Source organism: Ascidiella aspersa, chromosome 2, assembly GCF_963924565.1.
Source record: "Ascidiella aspersa chromosome 2, kaAscAspe10.2, whole genome shotgun sequence".
Classification (NCBI taxonomy): Eukaryota; Metazoa; Chordata; class Ascidiacea; order Phlebobranchia; family Ascidiidae; genus Ascidiella; species Ascidiella aspersa.
In genome coordinates, this window is record NC_139448.1 from 30,222,522 (window position 1) to 30,239,183 (window position 16,662).

The 16,662-nt window shown below is 38.1% G+C and overlaps 1 protein-coding gene across 1 annotated transcript; it reads left to right on the plus strand.

Moving 5' to 3' along the window:
- The first annotated feature begins 5,197 nt into the window (after positions 1-5,197).
- LOC146164799 (pleckstrin-2-like) lies at positions 5,198-16,017 on the plus strand. Its single transcript, XM_083382412.1, has 9 exons — positions 5,198-5,314; positions 5,911-6,081; positions 7,754-7,879; positions 8,351-8,522; positions 9,488-9,645; positions 10,124-10,224; positions 10,752-10,845; positions 13,737-13,899; positions 14,921-16,017. Exons 1-9 carry the CDS (start codon positions 5,267-5,269, stop codon positions 15,067-15,069), a joined length of 1,182 nt encoding a protein of 393 aa, XP_083238538.1. The 5' UTR covers positions 5,198-5,266; the 3' UTR covers positions 15,070-16,017.
- The last annotated feature ends 645 nt before the right edge of the window (positions 16,018-16,662 follow it).

Here is a 16,662-nt window from a genome sequence, read left to right on the forward strand (position 1 = left end):
AAAGAAATCATCACGCGCGAACCGTATGGGGCGGTTTTTATCAACTGAGCCCACTGGGTCTCGACGCAGAGCCCCACGACAAAGATTCACTTTATGTCAACTTAACGTAATAAAAGATCTGTAAAACATGCACCAAAGTGAACCTTAGATATTGTTCTTCAGTAGGACACTAAATGATAGAAAAATCACAATATTTAAATGATAAAATATCAACTAATAGAAAATCCCAAGAGCGCTTTAATCGGCTAAGGGTATTCTTAGATCAGTTTTAAAAGCTACAGTGCACAAACTAAGCATGAGACCACAGTTGTTATGCGAATACCGAAAACGTGAAAGTCTTACATTGCAGCAGTAGCAATACAGCCAATGATAAAGGCCAGTAAGCCGACAGTTAAAAGCCTAATAATAAGTGACGATGAATTTTGTTTGCAGGCTCCGCGTTGCGTTACGCGCCATATTTAGGTCAATAACGTTCGACAGCGTCACAGCAGTTTTGCCTGAAAGCTCTGGGTTCGATGCACTCCCGTGTAACTTAATTCCAGGTAGGCCTAGGTCTCTTTTCGTTGCGTTTGCCGTTGCGCTGTTTTCTATGTTAGCTGTTTCTGTATTGGAAAGGCGACACTTGAGCAGTCCACTTTCTGTAACGCTTGCTTCTTTTTTAAGTTCGGCAGCACAGCAGGCATTCTGGGCGCATTTCTCTGTTGATTCAGCAGCGTTTTCCTGCTCTTTTTCAGTTTTTACTTGACTGGATTTATGGCTGGGATTCGTTTTTTGAGCTAGTGGTACGCACTGGCGTGGCTGCGCTGCTTTGTTCTGACTGGATTCAAGACCTAAATGTTATGTCAAAGTACGTTTCTGATTAACAGCCTGAAAATGTACCGATTTAAGCATAAGAAAGACACTTTTAGGCGATATTGTAAAATACAATAGTTTTAATTTTACATTTGTGAGAATAAAATAAACACCATTTTCCAAAAAATGAAACCTTAACAGGCTCAACGAATCAAAGTAAATAGGTTAGGAAATAAAATTTTATCTATCGATTTAGCTTGTTAAATTGAAAAAATCTCTCAAAGTAGAAAAAATTATCAGAAAAACACTATTCATCCAGTTACTATTGAAATTATGCTTTCATAAATCCATAGTTATATTTGGAATTTAATGCTAAATGATACAGGAAAAGAGAGAAATTTAAAACTGCTGAAAATAAATGTTTCGATTTCTGTTCACCTAAAATTTGCTGGATTCTGCCAATTTGCGTTTTCCGGCAAAGGTCGCTAGAGAGCACTTCGAGACACTCAGTGTATTGTTCTTCCGTGACGGTAGGCTTATCTGCTTCGTTATCAATGATAAACTCCGACAAGTTAGTTGGCAAAATGTTTTCAGGGCCACGTTTCTTGTTGGCACCTCGAACTCGCGGTTTATCGCTCTTCTTGCCGTTTTGACTGGATCTTCTGTACTTTCGCTTTACAGTTGGCTGCGATGTCATGTTTGTCCTTTATTGACAATTAGAAATCATCCCTAAGCCAGGCAATAACCTCAAGCCTTGTTTGTTTTCGGTTATGACATCACACACCTCTGTTGTCACAAAACAACGTTAAAAACGGCTATTTCTTATTACTAATGCTAATAAAAATGCAACTAAAGCTTCGAATTGCGTTGAGTTTATAGGTACGTCGCGGTTTCTAGGCAATAACCCTGTAAGCACGTGTCCTTCTGGAAAGATGTTGTGTCACGTAGGTTGAAAGTTCGACATTTGTAGATGTAGTTGGGATGATTTTTGTCAATCAAGTCGTTTTGTATTACACACTGTGCATGTTTTGAGAGAAACAGATATCATATTATAGGCGACTGCGAAAACCATTAAGGTTATATTTACAATGAAAAGGTGCAATTAAACTACTTTAGGGAAGTGTTATAAAGTTGTTATTCTACTTCATGTCATATTTTGTGTAAGGCCGTTAAACTTAAATTGAAGCAAAGGTTATAAAATTTGGGGAAAACAAGGAAAAATAGCCAAAACTGGTAAAAACAAATAGGTGGATCAACGAACAGCTCTGAAAAGTTACTTGCAATCCTTAAAGCGAGCTATAGAATTCACCACCACGACCATTAGGTCTGAAGAAAATGTGCTTTCCAAAGTACAAAGATTTTGAATAATTTTTATAAAAATTAAGGTCATTTTAAAAAAATGTGTCATACTTTTGTTACCATTGGGTCATAAAAAATTGTGGCTTGTACATAAATTTTACCTTGAACTTCTCACTAAGCAGTTAGGCCTACATATCAAACTATCACAAACCATTTACAAAAAAAAATGTATGACGAGTCCCTTCTATTCAAAAATAAAATACACAAACACTAGAATGGAAACACTGGTTATGCTCAAGGAATGTTTGGTATTTTGTTTGATCAGTAACAGAAAAACACGTAAGGTTTTGTGCTGTGAAATATACAAAAAGGGGGTTGGAATTGGAATCAAATGGTGCCCAAATGCTTCAACAAAGTTTTCAGGCATTTATTTAAACGGTGCTTTTAGGTAACAGTTTCTGATTGTTATTAGCAAAATCTACAAACACTTTTGTTTCAAGCATGCGGAGTGTGATTTAAAAATGTTTATCCTAGTTTACCCCTACAAAAACTTCTGCGTGCTGTCTTCAGCTCATGTATTTATTTATAGCTATAAAAATATCTTGTCTAGACACTAGCAACATATTAGCGAAAAGTAAGCGGCCTTTTTTTTTAAATCATGCTATTTTTTGTCGTCGAACGGTACAGCATTTGTGTGAATCAACAATATGTGTTAAGTCACGAAGTACATTTAATTTTACTCACAGTATAGGCTAAATCAAATTAAGATCAGCAACTACTTGTGAATCAAAATATTTTTAATGAAAACCCTTTTTTTAATTCAAGTCAATAATTAGTTCATTAACACATGAGATAAATCCGGCCATGAACAGCCTTCATACACTTTAAATCTACTGAAAAGCCCAGGATTGGATTTCTCGAGCAATAACAATGTACGATTTCCGGATCTGCAAAAAGCAAACAAAGTTTCCCAGTATAGACCCCTTCAAACCTAATCCAATCTAAGTAAACTTTGTTCACATGCTAGCATGAAATTTGCAAGGTTAAAGCACAGCCCCACAGCCAAGCAAGTATGACGGTGTTGCTTCTGTGACGTAACATAGGTTGGCACGTCAGTACTGCGGTTGAGAACGTGATTTATCTTTTCCGTCCGATGAACGCGAGAAACAATGAGAAAGACTGTTTATTTTATAGGCCTGCCGGCTAGCACGTCCGTATACTGCAAAGCGTAAACACCGGAAACTGAAAAATCGATGATGCATTTTGTATATGTCGCACACTATATACACTTTAATTGACAATACGCAATAAAACCTACTAAGCAACAATATTTTGATCATAATTATCGATATTACCTTAGCATTGTAATCGACGACATACTAATGCCAATTACCCAGTAAATTTCACAACAGAATAAATAAATAATCGAAACGGGAGCCTGTGTCAGGACTATAACTTACTTTTGTTTTATTTAATGTCAACAGTTTTTTTAAAGGATACTACACGGTAAAATAATTTGAAAGGAGTAAAGGCTAAGTCTAAGAAAGTAAAATTCAGTTTTTTTTCTGTCGGTTAGCTGTTGAAAGATATTACTTAAATCCTTCTGTCAGTTGGTCGCAATCGTACAGTAAAGCTTATATTTAACATTGCAATAGGGGACATTTTAAAACATCCGAAATAATTCAGCTGGTAAGCCCGAACTATTTGCATATGCACAAAATGCAATTGCAGACCATTTGATCTTTATATAGCTCTTATTGCATTGTGAAACAAAACAAAGCCGTATGACCCATTGTGCTTTACAAATAACCTCTGTTACGTCATGCCTCCCTGCCAAGGCTTGAATCATCTGAGCAGGCACTTAATAAACGCCTAAGAAGGTTTCGGTGATGCACTCGCACTGGTGTTGGCGCGATGGCAGGTTAACGAGAACAAAAGTGTATGAAAACTAGTAGAATCTATGCCTCCCATTGTTATTCTAAGATGGGCTTGTAATCGTAGCAGCAAAAAGGCAACTGGGTACTGGTCTAGAAAGCTACCACAGCCTTCAAACAATTATTAAATCGATGCACAATATTTGGGCTAGGATGCGGGTTTGGGTGTGGATGGGCAAGTATTATTATATTTAATAATAATGCTGATCCACCTTAACCCAAATACTGTGCGTTGTGGTATGATTCTAGGCCAGCGCCGGCAGCTGTACTGAAAACTCATGGTAACAGATAAGAAAGAGTACAAGTTGCGCGTCCAAAAAGCTGAAGCAAAAAACATTTTGCATAATTTCAGGTTCTATTTTAAGCGCTATCCTTTTGTTATCGCCTTCGTAGGCACACCGGGAATAATCCAATATTGATCGTTGTTCAATCTGCAGCCAATATCTTGAGCAAGGACAGGTGAAGGTACCAGCAATTTACCCTACTGTAAAGGCACTGGCAGACATCTCGACAGACGGGCGTCATCTTCAGCGATATGCGCGCTAATCAATCCGCCATAAAATATTTATGAATTGCGTTGTAGTCCATGTTTACCGCGTATATGGCCGTTTATGTCTTAGCTTGACGTCTTTACTGCTTGTAGCGCCTTTGCTAGCCAAAAATAACTGCTTAGGGTGGTTTGCGATCGATGGTGCTTAACTGGACTCGGTAAGTGAACGTGAGATTTAAGGGTTTATTCAGCTCCAGTTTGTTTTAAAGGAGCTTAAACAGCAAATTTATTGAACTATTGTTCAGGTCTGATTTAAACCTAGTGTGTCGCGGTGTTAAAAGAACAATTTGTGCTTTTAATTTACAATGCCAAAAGGCTTCCGAGAGGTTTTGGTAATATTGGCTTGAAATGTATATCCAGCCAAGTCATTCAGCACAGAAAAGGCATGTCATTTCTAATACCTTCTGAGGTCGATCTTTTTTTAATTTTACATAAGCGTGATTGAGTTCATCAATGACTTCCGCCAAACAGCACTGAATATCACCCACGCTTGGTAAAGCAATAGCTGATTAAACCAATTGTTGTCGACGGAAATAGAAAGCATGGCGTCATAGTATTTTCCAAGGTGTGCACTGATTTTATGTGAGTTGTCCTGTTATTTAACAGTTCCTTATTTGTAGAGAGCATAATTACTGAAATAGGTAACTAAGCTGATAAACTTTTGACAAGTTTGGCAATCCAACGGAATATCATGTCGTCAACTAGTCAAATTTACATGGAGGGATTCCTCATAAAAAGGGTGAGTTGTGGTTTGATAATAATTGAGCAAAAAGTGTAACACATAATAAAAAACACGACTTTTCTGAAACGTGGCGGTCAACTAAAATCTAAAACTCTAATTCCACACGTTTTTTTGTTAAAAGTGTTCCGATTTCCACATTAATACGTAACAATGTGTAAAGGTGGTACGGTATATTTATCCACAGACTATTAGTGATTGTCAAACTGTGTAGGCTACTGCGGCACACCAATGTGCCCGAGATATTGTTAAGTTTGCTGCGAAACTTTTTTGTAATTTAGAAAATATTTTTTGTGTGTTACCCAACATCGAGCAGGGTAATTGTTTTTAGTGCAAAAATTGAGATATGTGGGACATTTTTTATTGAAATGTCAAATGAAAACCCTTAATTTCAACCAATGCAGTCAAGTCCAAGTCAAATCATTTGTCCAAATAATTTTACCGAAACGTCTCAGGTCAAGTCATTGAAAAAGAGTGTCCTACATGCACTTAAGTCAAGTCTTTGATTTAAGTCATTACAACACTGAAAATAGGTCTAAAGGGGTCTAAAGCCGTTCGAAACTTTTGTTGTAAAACTGTGACGTCACCATATGCAGGGTCACGTGCGTCACAACTGGAAGACGCGCTGGTTCAAGTTATCTGAGACCTCGCTGCGTTACTACAAGAACCAGCGGCACACGGTTCCCCAGGGACGGATCCCTCTTAAGAACGCCGAGCTCACCAAAGGGGCAGTCTTCTCAAGTGACGACAAAGATGGACTTCGCGAGGTAAGAGACAGCTCCCCCGTTAATCCGTTTCGAAATGACTGCGGCCCAGGTCAAGTCTTTTGCCAAAAGTAGGTCAAGTGAAACCGCGTATGCAGTAAATTGCAAGTTCCGGTCCAAGTCTAAAGCGCAAACCAGTCAGATATGAGCAACAATAAAATATTCAGGCCTTTTTCTACAAAAATGCTATTTAACCTAATGCACTTAAGTCAGGTTTCTGGCAATAGAAGTAAGCGTTTTGACTTAAACAACTCTTAAGCCAAATTTTTAAGTTATTTTGATTAACCAAAGTCCAAGTTTTGTATTATCGAAATTAAAATGTTCTGGTAAAAAATCGAATTGCACATTGGTTTATCTCAAGCATGGGTTCTGAAGCTTTTTAACTGTATGTATGGCGTACCCCTTAAAAATTAAATTTAAAAACACGAAGCACGTGTTGTTAGGGCTGGAAGCCATAAATTTGCTTTTTCTGCAATAAAAGTATGAACCTAAGTCAAAGCAATGCTCAGCCCCTTAGCAAAAATAGGTTTTATTTTTTAAAGAAATACAGTCAAGGTCAGTCAAGTTTAAGCGCATTAAATGCCTTATGTTATTATTTCATTCTGGCATACGGTTTCCTTGTCCAATAAACACAGCATTGTTTTGATTTAACGTTTTTTGAAAATTACCAAACCTTCATCACCCTGATAAAAGTCAAGAAAGTCCGGTGTCTTCGTATAAGAATGTGACTAACGTTAAACACAACAACTTTATAGCTATTTTGTTGTTTAATAAATGGAAATCGATAAAAGCTAGCTTATACAGTAACCTACCCCTGTCCCAATCCCAACGCTACATGCCGCGCCGCCCGTCAACGATAATTGTAACAAGCGTTTGAAGAATAGTTTCGATCGTACAGAGGCTTCTGATGAATGGTCCGTACTCGAGTGCTCGTTGTTACCTACACAGAGGTCAATCTTCAAGTTTTAACATAAAAACGAAGGGGTGTCCCGCTTTCAAAGCTTTGTGTGGATTGTTTGATTATAGTTATTCGACAGAAAAATAGCCAACAAATTTGGGTTAATAGTTATATTTTGCGATGACAGTAACCTTAAAATTGGATGAAAAGAACACAACCAAATTTGGGTTATAAGTTACATCTTGGGATGCCAGTAAATATCGAAATTGGACAAAAAAGAGACAATCAAATTTATGTTATTAGTTACCTCTTTGAATGCCAGTAAATCTCAAACTCGAATTTGGCCCAACACCGCTTGCTATATACCGGTTTGTGGCATCGACACACCAAAGTGCACATTATCACAGACAACATTTGCAAGTCACAATCGAAACAACCTCCATGTATCACAATGCGAGGAAGAAGCATGACTCAGTATCCGAATTCAATGCATATTTTTTGTGTTGTGGTTTCGGTGTCTGTTTTCAAAATTAGGTTACACACTGCAATAAATCAGGCGTGTTTTTGCCAACTTTTGTACCATATGGTATTCTAAGGTGGTACTATGTAAAGACAAATAAGCACGGTTGTGCGAAAGCTTGTCGAGAATTCAATACAATTTGTCTTTATACAGGGCCACCTGATCCCTTTATTTAGCATTAGACAAATACGGCCATTTACGAATATTCATATTTACTGGTTGTTTACCAAGACGTGTAAAACGGCCTATTTCTCCAGCATGTCTTCAAGATAACCACCGAGCAAGGGTCGGAATACCCCATCCAGGCCGCCACCTCGGCCGAGTTTCAAATCTGGACTGACATCATTCAGAGCATCATTACTCAGATCCGCTCCAACAACATCGTAAGTATCGCTTTCGGACTGCTGTTTGGGTGTGCTGAAACACGTCCTGAATATGACGAACTTCATATGCGCAGTACTACGATGAGTAATTTGAAGTTACGTTTTTGCACACAAGCTAACATTTTCCTGTTAAATGCTGGCTATATAAACTACGATAATTTTCAAAGAATTGATCAATCATAAAAAACTCAACTGATTGTGTTTTGAAAGATGTCACCTTGCTATTTGTAAAAAATGACAATTCTCGCTCCGTATTGAAAGTAGTTTAATTCCAGACTCACGTCAAACTTAAGTTTGAGAAAAAACTATTTATACTAGCATTTTGTAATCGGGAAACTTTTTTTTTCCTTGTATAAAACACACAATGCTCTATTGTTGGTGCGCCATAGCCTACAGTACAACGGGTTTCGGTTTTATCAGTTTGCGGTATAGCCAAATTAATTCAAATCGTCTTCTTTGTTTTTAATGCAGGACGATTCGATTGGAGTTCCCATGAGCCCGAGCACTTTGTCGGTGGATTCGGATGAGGGCAGCGACATTCGCCGGAGCGCGGAGCTGGTGGTCCGGATGGCCAGCAAGGAGGGCGGGCCCACTAAGGTGGCCAGAACCATTGACGGAATTCGCTACACCCAGGGATTTTCAGGTCAGCTATATAAAAAAATTACAAAAAAAGTTTTTGTTTTTTAAGATTGAATGGCCGCGTTAAAGCAGGGGTTCTTAGACTGGGGTCCACCCCTTGGGAATCCGTGAACTAGTTTTTGGGTCTCATTGAAATCCCAGTTAAAATATTAGTGTATATTTAAGAAGTTATATGTTTATCAAAGAAAAAATAAAATAAAACAGATTTGCACTGATTTGTATTAAGGATCCATTTCACTTTCACATTTTTGGACCGAAATCAGCATATTTATGAAGTCTATTGTAACGTAAATTTATTATGTCATTTTTAAATGTTTTTGCCTACCGTGGTCCACGCGAGGTAAAAAAAAATTAGGGGTCCACGGTAAAAAATTTAGGATTCCCTGCTCTAAAGGTGTTGATGAACACGTAACAGTAGTTCGACCTAAAAAAGCAACAATATCTAACAAAATCTCTTTTTCCACAAAGCTGGCGTTTCCTTACAATAAATATTGTAAGAGTTTATTGAGTTTTTTAGTAGCAAATGTTAAGATACAAAGAATTGCTCAGTTCCGTTCACATTATGATACAAATAAAAATCGTTTTGACAGCGCAAAGTCGCTTTCACTTCGGTTAGGTTTAAGTCAGATCGTCGGTGAAAATACACGTTATTATATTTTTCAATTAATTTTTCGTAAGTTTGATATATGTCGGGGTTTAGAATCAGCAATTCAAAGGTCCAGAGGTGAAACGTTGAGACTCAATTAGGGATAGACCTGTTATAACACAATGCTGGTTTATGCTACCTTTTTCTAGGATAGCGCTTTTTTTTCTGTTTAGCCACGATACGTTTCAACTTTTCTTAGAAAGGTCGCCTTATGAACATGGGACGCTAAGTTTAGGTTAAACCTTAGACTCTTAAGTACGCCCTCTCATAAAAAGCGGTTATGAGGCGTTAAAAAATCTCAATTTTGTGTCTTGATCTCACAGGTACGGAGCTTCAGTCCTGGATGAGAGTCAACCTGGGTATCGGTGGAAGCGAAGCCGAATCGACAGTTACTGGCCTGTTCAGGGTCGGACTGCTGGACTGTCTCACCCAGGACGAGGAACCGTCGCAGCCATTTGCCAGCCAGCAGTACTACAGACTGGTGAGTGTATGTGTGCTGTTCTGGCTACGTCGCTAGACTTCAGTACTGGAAATTTTTAAGAAACTGACCACATGTTTGGAATTTTCGACCGGTAAAAGAATAGCTACCAAATCTCGTTACACAAATGCTATATTTTGAGTAATACAGAATACCAATTGATGTTTTTTGCTATCAATGCAGACAACAACAAAAAAAATAGTGGTTAACGTTAGTAGTTTTCTGTTATTTAGCTTTCCGTCGTTCAATTGAAGCGCATCTTGCAAAAAGCTAACTTCCATCTTTTGTCAACCCTGAAAGCCTATAATTTGGTTTTCCCAAAGGTTCGCCACGATTGCTTTAAAAAAGAAACTCTTAAAAAAAGAAAAAGACTCTCTAAACCACCTAGTTTCAAGTCAGAGCAACCTCTTTTTTGCGAATACACTTTCTTTAAATACTTGCGATTAATCGTTTTACCACTTATTTCTATTTTCCGCGGCAGCTAACCGACGAAGCTCTGCTGAAGAATCTTTCGTCAGTGAGCAACTCGAAATCTACAAACGGCGCTGAAAGTTCGCCTTTGCGCAACCCGGAGAAGCTCAAGTAAGTACTTTAAAGTCCAAAACTGCTATTAGCGTATTCGTGCTTTAAGTTTGGAAAAGAACCAATTTAATTTTAAAGTTTGGGAAAAATCAATTAAGTATATCTAACCATATAAAATTTCTGTTATAAGTGACCCAACCAAATCAAACCGCGACGGCAGCGACCGCATGGTGTGTGGAAATTTTAATGTGTCCGTCCGACTTCTTTTAAATTAATTTAACTGATAGCCTAAGTTTTAATAGCCGGGCACATTCGTCTCAGTAGGATGTAATGATGTAACAGCTGGCATACATTGTACTGTGTTTGAGTGCCGATTTGAAAGTTAAGCGTAATTATTGGTGGAATTTTTATCCTTTCAAAAAATGTGATGGTGACAAGAGCAAATTGTTAGTGAAGAAAGCTAAATGGGTTCGCCAGATAATTAAGTTAAAATACTGTTTTAATGAAACACAATTAATGCAGGCTTTAAAAACCGAAGTCTCTTTTTTGCTTTATTATGAAAATATATCACATTTATCTTTTACCAGGAAACTGCAGGCTCTGAAGCAGAAAGATTCCACAGGTTTGCCTTCGGACTTACCAGCCGGTGACATCATAAAACGGGGAATTCTCTTCAAAAGGGTGAGTGGTGGAAAAGATGTGTTACGACCTTAAACTGGATGGCGAGCAAATTTAATCTTAAAATCGCTTACTTTTTTACGCTTTGTTATAAGCTATGTTTGAATGTTTATGTGAGGGATTCTTTTTCTCTGGAAGTGATGCTTAATGTTGGTCGTGCGTCTTACCGTTGGGCCTGCCTGCACATTTTTTTGTGGAAAATGAGTGTTTATTTTTAGTAGTTCTAGTAATGCCTGGTTGTTTGGGGGAAACAAACGTGGGCCGTGGTAAAAAGTTAAAAAAAAACGCATATCCATTGTAACATTACCGCCTTGATGCCCCTCTGTTCGCATTGTTATTGGAACCGCTGTAATATGAACACGAAAAGGGTATATACCGAAACCGGAATCGAAAAAAATGGCAAAAACGTCATATTAGGACCGATTTTGGTGGTCGTCGTAACATTTGTACAAGTGGGATGCCGACTTTTAGCAGCATGAAAAAGTGGAGGAACTTAGTTGTTTAGCCAGCGAAACCCGTTTGCGGAAAAGCGTTGATTTTATATTTAGCACGGCAGCATATGACTCTCGCAGCGCAACGCGGTATCGCTGTGGCACGGTAGCTGACTCATTGCAGGCCTAATCCACTAACTGACTTCCTGACGAAAGCGTAGCTCATGAATAATCACTTTTATTGGGCCAGCTAACCAAGGCCACTTGAGAACAAGCCGGATCCTTTTTGATTGGCTAGTTCTGTGCTGGCCTCTTTTTGCAGTTTTGTTTACGTCTTACACGATCTAGAAACAAATATGAAATGTTGGTCGCATTTCCGCATTACCTTAATGACAGAGTGTTGTATAGTCATTGCCATAGCGAGTAATAAGGCAAACCAAATTTTGGTGTCATACTATGTTTTTTTAAGTGTCATACTGTTTTTCAACATAGCAACCATAAAATCCAAATAGCAAGCAAACTTTCATGTACAAATACCCTATTTTTGATATATGTATTCAACTGAAAGACTTAATTTCCAGTCATTGCCTAGGTCGGCTAATAACGAAGTCCAAGTCAAGTCATTTTACGATAAAACAAAAATTACCGGAGTCAAAGCGATTAAAAACACTATCCTGAGTGCGTAACCCAATGACTTAAATATAATTACAACAATCGTTAGGCAAAGAGTTGGGGTGGAGTAAAAGGGGACAGAAAATCCTATTAATAAGTCCACAACAAATAGAAGGGGTTGCGTAAATACAAATGAGCCTTACCAGTGGTCATAAATTCCAAAGGATAAAAATGAGAAATATAGGATCCATTATAACAGCTGGGCGCTTTTTAAAATAACCAGCCTTGTACGTTCGCCCACAGAAGCTGAGCAAGTCGGTGGCCATGTTCGCGAAAGTTCTGGTGAGGCATCCAAGTTGTGTCGTATATGCAAGTGTTGTTTACTGGTGTTTCGCATAATGGCGTACGTGATGTAACGTTGTATGTGTTAACGTTCTGTTTCTTTCGATGTTCCAAGTAAATTTGCGAATTATAACCAGCATCCGGGCGCAATGTGTACGCGCGCGCGAGTTTCTGTGCGTCGGTTGCGTTTCTGACGACGTAAGTATGACGTCACGCGATAAACCATTGAAGTTTTACGCTAGCAAATCTCAGGAAAAAAAATTCTCCTTAGTTGACAACGGAGCGTTTTGCACATCCTGTCCAATCGTGTAAAAGCTTCCTGGAGCGAGACATTACTCAGGTGAAAAGGCACGCCCAATTGGTCACGTGATATGACGTAACGGGACCGGATTGGCGGGAATGTGATAAATATGTTAACGCATTGAACACTCTTTGGCATGGCCCTTTTTACAGTAAGAAATTGAATAGTCATATACATTGGTACAGCTATCTGCACGAGCCTTTATACCTCACAATGGCCAATGTAGCGTGCGTAAACCACAACAAGGTTTTACTGTACGACTGCTGGGATTTAGTAAGAAACGTCATGCTATAGTTTCATAGCAAACGTCATGCTATAGTTTCCCGTAGAAACCGAAAATACCTCTCGAATCGCGCTTTCATGATCAACGCGTTTTCATGCAGAAAACTTCATCATAGCTGCGAAAATACATTTTCACAATTTTTTGTTCGTCTAGTGTCGGCGAAAATGCCTTGTTTGTTGCATTTCATAAATTGTTTTTGAACTGTAAGTTGCATGAAAATAGAAAGCGTTTAGCTGTTGTCGTCTTTAAATGTTAATTTGTACAATTCTGTTGTAAGCCTTTAAAGAGGCCAATACAAGTTCGATCAACACACAAACTTAAAGCAAAAAACGTGTATTTTAAGATAATAAATACATTCTATGCCGGAACTAGTACTTACAACACATCAGTGTTATAAACAAGTCATTTTGAAATGGATAAAGTCCCAGTCAAGTCATTCGTTAAACAACCTTTGTCAAAGTCAATTCTTTTCGAGTCAAGTCCCAGTCCAAGTCATCGGTTGCCTAATTCGAGTCCCAGTCAAGTCATAATTAGAGCAGGTCAACTCTAAGTGAAGTCCTTGTCAAAAAAAATGTTACACAGGTAAAGTGGTAAACTTGTCCGATTATGAGCAATAACTTAAGTAAAATACACCGTAAACGCAACATATAGCAAGTAACGTGTTTAATGTGCAAAAATTAAAAAAGATAAACCAATTTAAAAAAATTCTTAATGAAATGATTTAATTCAACCCTATTCATTTGTCCAATAGACTTAATAAATCAAGTCAAGTCATCGTGCTCAAACGACTCAAGTCAAGTCATTTGTCAAAAAGACTTCGGTTAAGTCAAGTCATTTTGTGCAAAAGACTTAAGTCATTACAACCCTGGGTATCAGTCACCATTCACCAAGCCGCATAAGAACTTAAACATATTTTATTCGACAGGGTCACGTGGTTCCGTCTTGGAAGGCGCGATGCTTCGTACTGCAGGATTACCCGTCCACCTTGTCCTACTTCGACCCGGCCAAGAAATCGGCCAAAGTCCTCAACTGCCTCTCGCTCCATGGCGCCACCGTTTTCACGGTGGGCAAAATAGCGGCCGAAGTCGGTAAGCGAAATGAAAATATCGATCGGACTATTGTCTTGTTAAAGATTTTTATATCACTTTATTTTATAGCTCGATATTCATTGCAAGATGACCTTTCGACAACAGCTTAAAATGGCTATAAACAGCTTTTAAAATATTTTTTTTAATAATCAGAATTTTTCGATTCAGCCTTTTGCACGATCCCTTGGTTACATTTTTACTTGACAATTTCAATGCAGTCATCATTTCGACATGTAAATTAAAAAAATAAAACAAACTTAAACTTAATATAAATGCTTTAACAAACGTACGCTACAGCAAGCAGCGCGAAATGTTTGGTAAAAACGCTTTTAAACTAACCTTATAATATTTTTACGAACCTTATAAATGTTTCGGCGGACTGAAACGTTTGGGAAGTCCTGATACAAGTTTTGCATGTAGGGTAGTCAGATGGCACTACATAAAGGACACAAGCGCGAGTAAAAGGCAACAAGAACAATGAAGCATCGCATTTTACTCGCGCTTGTGTGCTACTTCGTGCATTTTAATTGCTTTCATTTCTACTTTTAACATGATTTGCATTTCTATTTTGACCTGATGAAACACGGTTCTGCTAAAGCTTGTCGAGAATCAATACAATGTGTCTTAATATAGTCCCACCTGATAAGCCTATTTCTAATTAGACAAATATGGCCATTTACAAAGTTTTGCATGCATGCCTACAGTATTTCTATTGCGAATATATTTTCCCCCCAAATCACAAAAACGTTTCGCGACTGTTTTGACAACCCTAAAGGCTAACTGGCGAGCCGAGGCTCCCCCCCAAAAAAATGTTTTTAAATAGTGCCACCTATATATAGTTACCGTTTAGCATTAAACAAGCATGGCCATTTACAAAGTTTTGCATGCATGCCTATCTGTAAAGCAAATATAGTCTTTCACCAATACAAAAAGTTTCTGTATTAAGAACCCTTGAGGCTAACTGGTGAGCCTAGGCTCACATGAAAAAAAAATCACATCTCTAACTTTTCCGTGAACGCAGCGCTCGGCATACGTCATCCGCCAGAGCACCTGTTCTGCGTCAAAGTGGCTTCTGGAACGCTGTACCTTATCATTGCCACCTCGGACTCGGAACGAAACGACTGGATTCAGGCGATCAAGCCGATGTGCCGCAGAAAGAGGCCCGACTGACAAACTCCTTAAGGATTTTTCGTCCGTGCAGACCAGTGGGGATGTCCTATACTTGGCTTTTTATTCCGATATTGGTATTGTGTGTAAAAAGTACGGCCGGACGTTCGGATGACAACTGACAATATTAGTGTGACAGAATAATTGGATAATAGGAAATTAAAACGTGCAAACGCAATGTTGTCAGGCAAAAAATTGCTCAAGCTCTAACACTGTAAGTTATTTCCGACTATAAATTCACTATTCTTCGACAATTTCCTTTTTAGCATAGAAAACATCAAGTTGACTAAAAAAAAACATTGAGCTAATAAAGCAAACCATTGCTGAACTGCAATAAACGTGTTGGGTCGGCACCGATACCATCCAAGATGTGGACGGCTACCGATACATCCACTTGTGGGTATCGGACCCCACCCGAAATTATCGATCACCCCAACAGATCCGCCGGAAGATTTGTCGCTGCTGCTCTTGATATTGAATTGTGCTTGTTTTTAGCAAGTTGCAAAGGTTGTGGATGCTTGACTTTTATAGTTTTGGATTGGTATGGGCGATGTACATTACATATACGTTCATCTGTAAGAGATTGCTTTTTTAAACATGTCTTGAGTGATTATATTTAGAATATCTGAAGAATCTCTGCAAGAGCAATTTACCGCGTTCTAATAGTGCAAAAATTTAAACTGACAGAAAGCAAAAAGTGCAATAAATTAAAGATCCAACTTTATACATTTTCCTGCAAAGGCAACAAAGTCACAGATTAAATAAATTTCACGCTCCTTCGTTGCAATGTGTTATGTTTTAAAATGTGTTTTGTCCAGTTTTTGTTTCGCCTTTATTCTGATATAATCTGCCAAGTTATTTGTCATAATGAAAAAAGCGCAAACAGTTAAATATGGGCCCCATTTGGGCCATGACATTTCTTTTTGTTAATCGCACAATATATATACATTATCTTCAGTGTCTATTGCGTTCCTTATTATTAAAAGATGTCGACATTCGTTTGCATGTATTCGATGGGTTGTTATGTACTGATCTGGACTGTGTTGTCCATATTTAACAATGACATTTATTTTTAAACACCCTGCAATTGTTCTTACGTTTAGTCATATTTTGTTGTTACGAAGCACACGCTCATCTTGTGCGAATCACACCTATAGAATATTCAACTTAAGGGTGTTATTCCGTGACAAAAAAACACCGCAAAATGAATTCTAAACATAAACGTTATGTACGGTGCATCTAAAGCAGTGGTTCTCAACCTTTTATTTATCTTACGGACCGGTAAAATTTAAAAACAAATTTTGCGGACAGGTGGACCTTAAAAAATCAAAATCAACTCAAAATGCAAATATGACAAAAGTATGCAACTTAAAAGCAAAGAATGGAAACTTAAATTCAATGAGCAATTTGCTGCTGTCTCTTTGATATCATACGTGTTATACGTGGTTCTATTAAATTAAAGTTATTCACATAGAACTGGTCCTAAAATAAGACTTAAACGATCTGTAGCCTACTTTTTAACAGTTGGGCACAACAGTTGCGTTGTGTCGTACGATAAAGTCCAAAGTAGACCATTAACTCATATGTTACGTCACA

Bases quoted from the DNA above. Each gene is read 5' to 3' on its own strand.
- LOC146164799 (XM_083382412.1), top strand. From the start codon at position 5,267: ATGTCGTCAACTAGTCAAATTTACATGGAGGGATTCCTCATAAAAAGG. The intron at 7,880-8,350 runs GTAAGTATCGCT...TTTTTAATGCAG, and splicing joins AGATCCGCTCCAACAACATC to GACGATTCGATTGGAGTTCC. The intron at 10,225-10,751 runs GTAAGTACTTTA...ATCTTTTACCAG, and splicing joins CGCAACCCGGAGAAGCTCAA to GAAACTGCAGGCTCTGAAGC.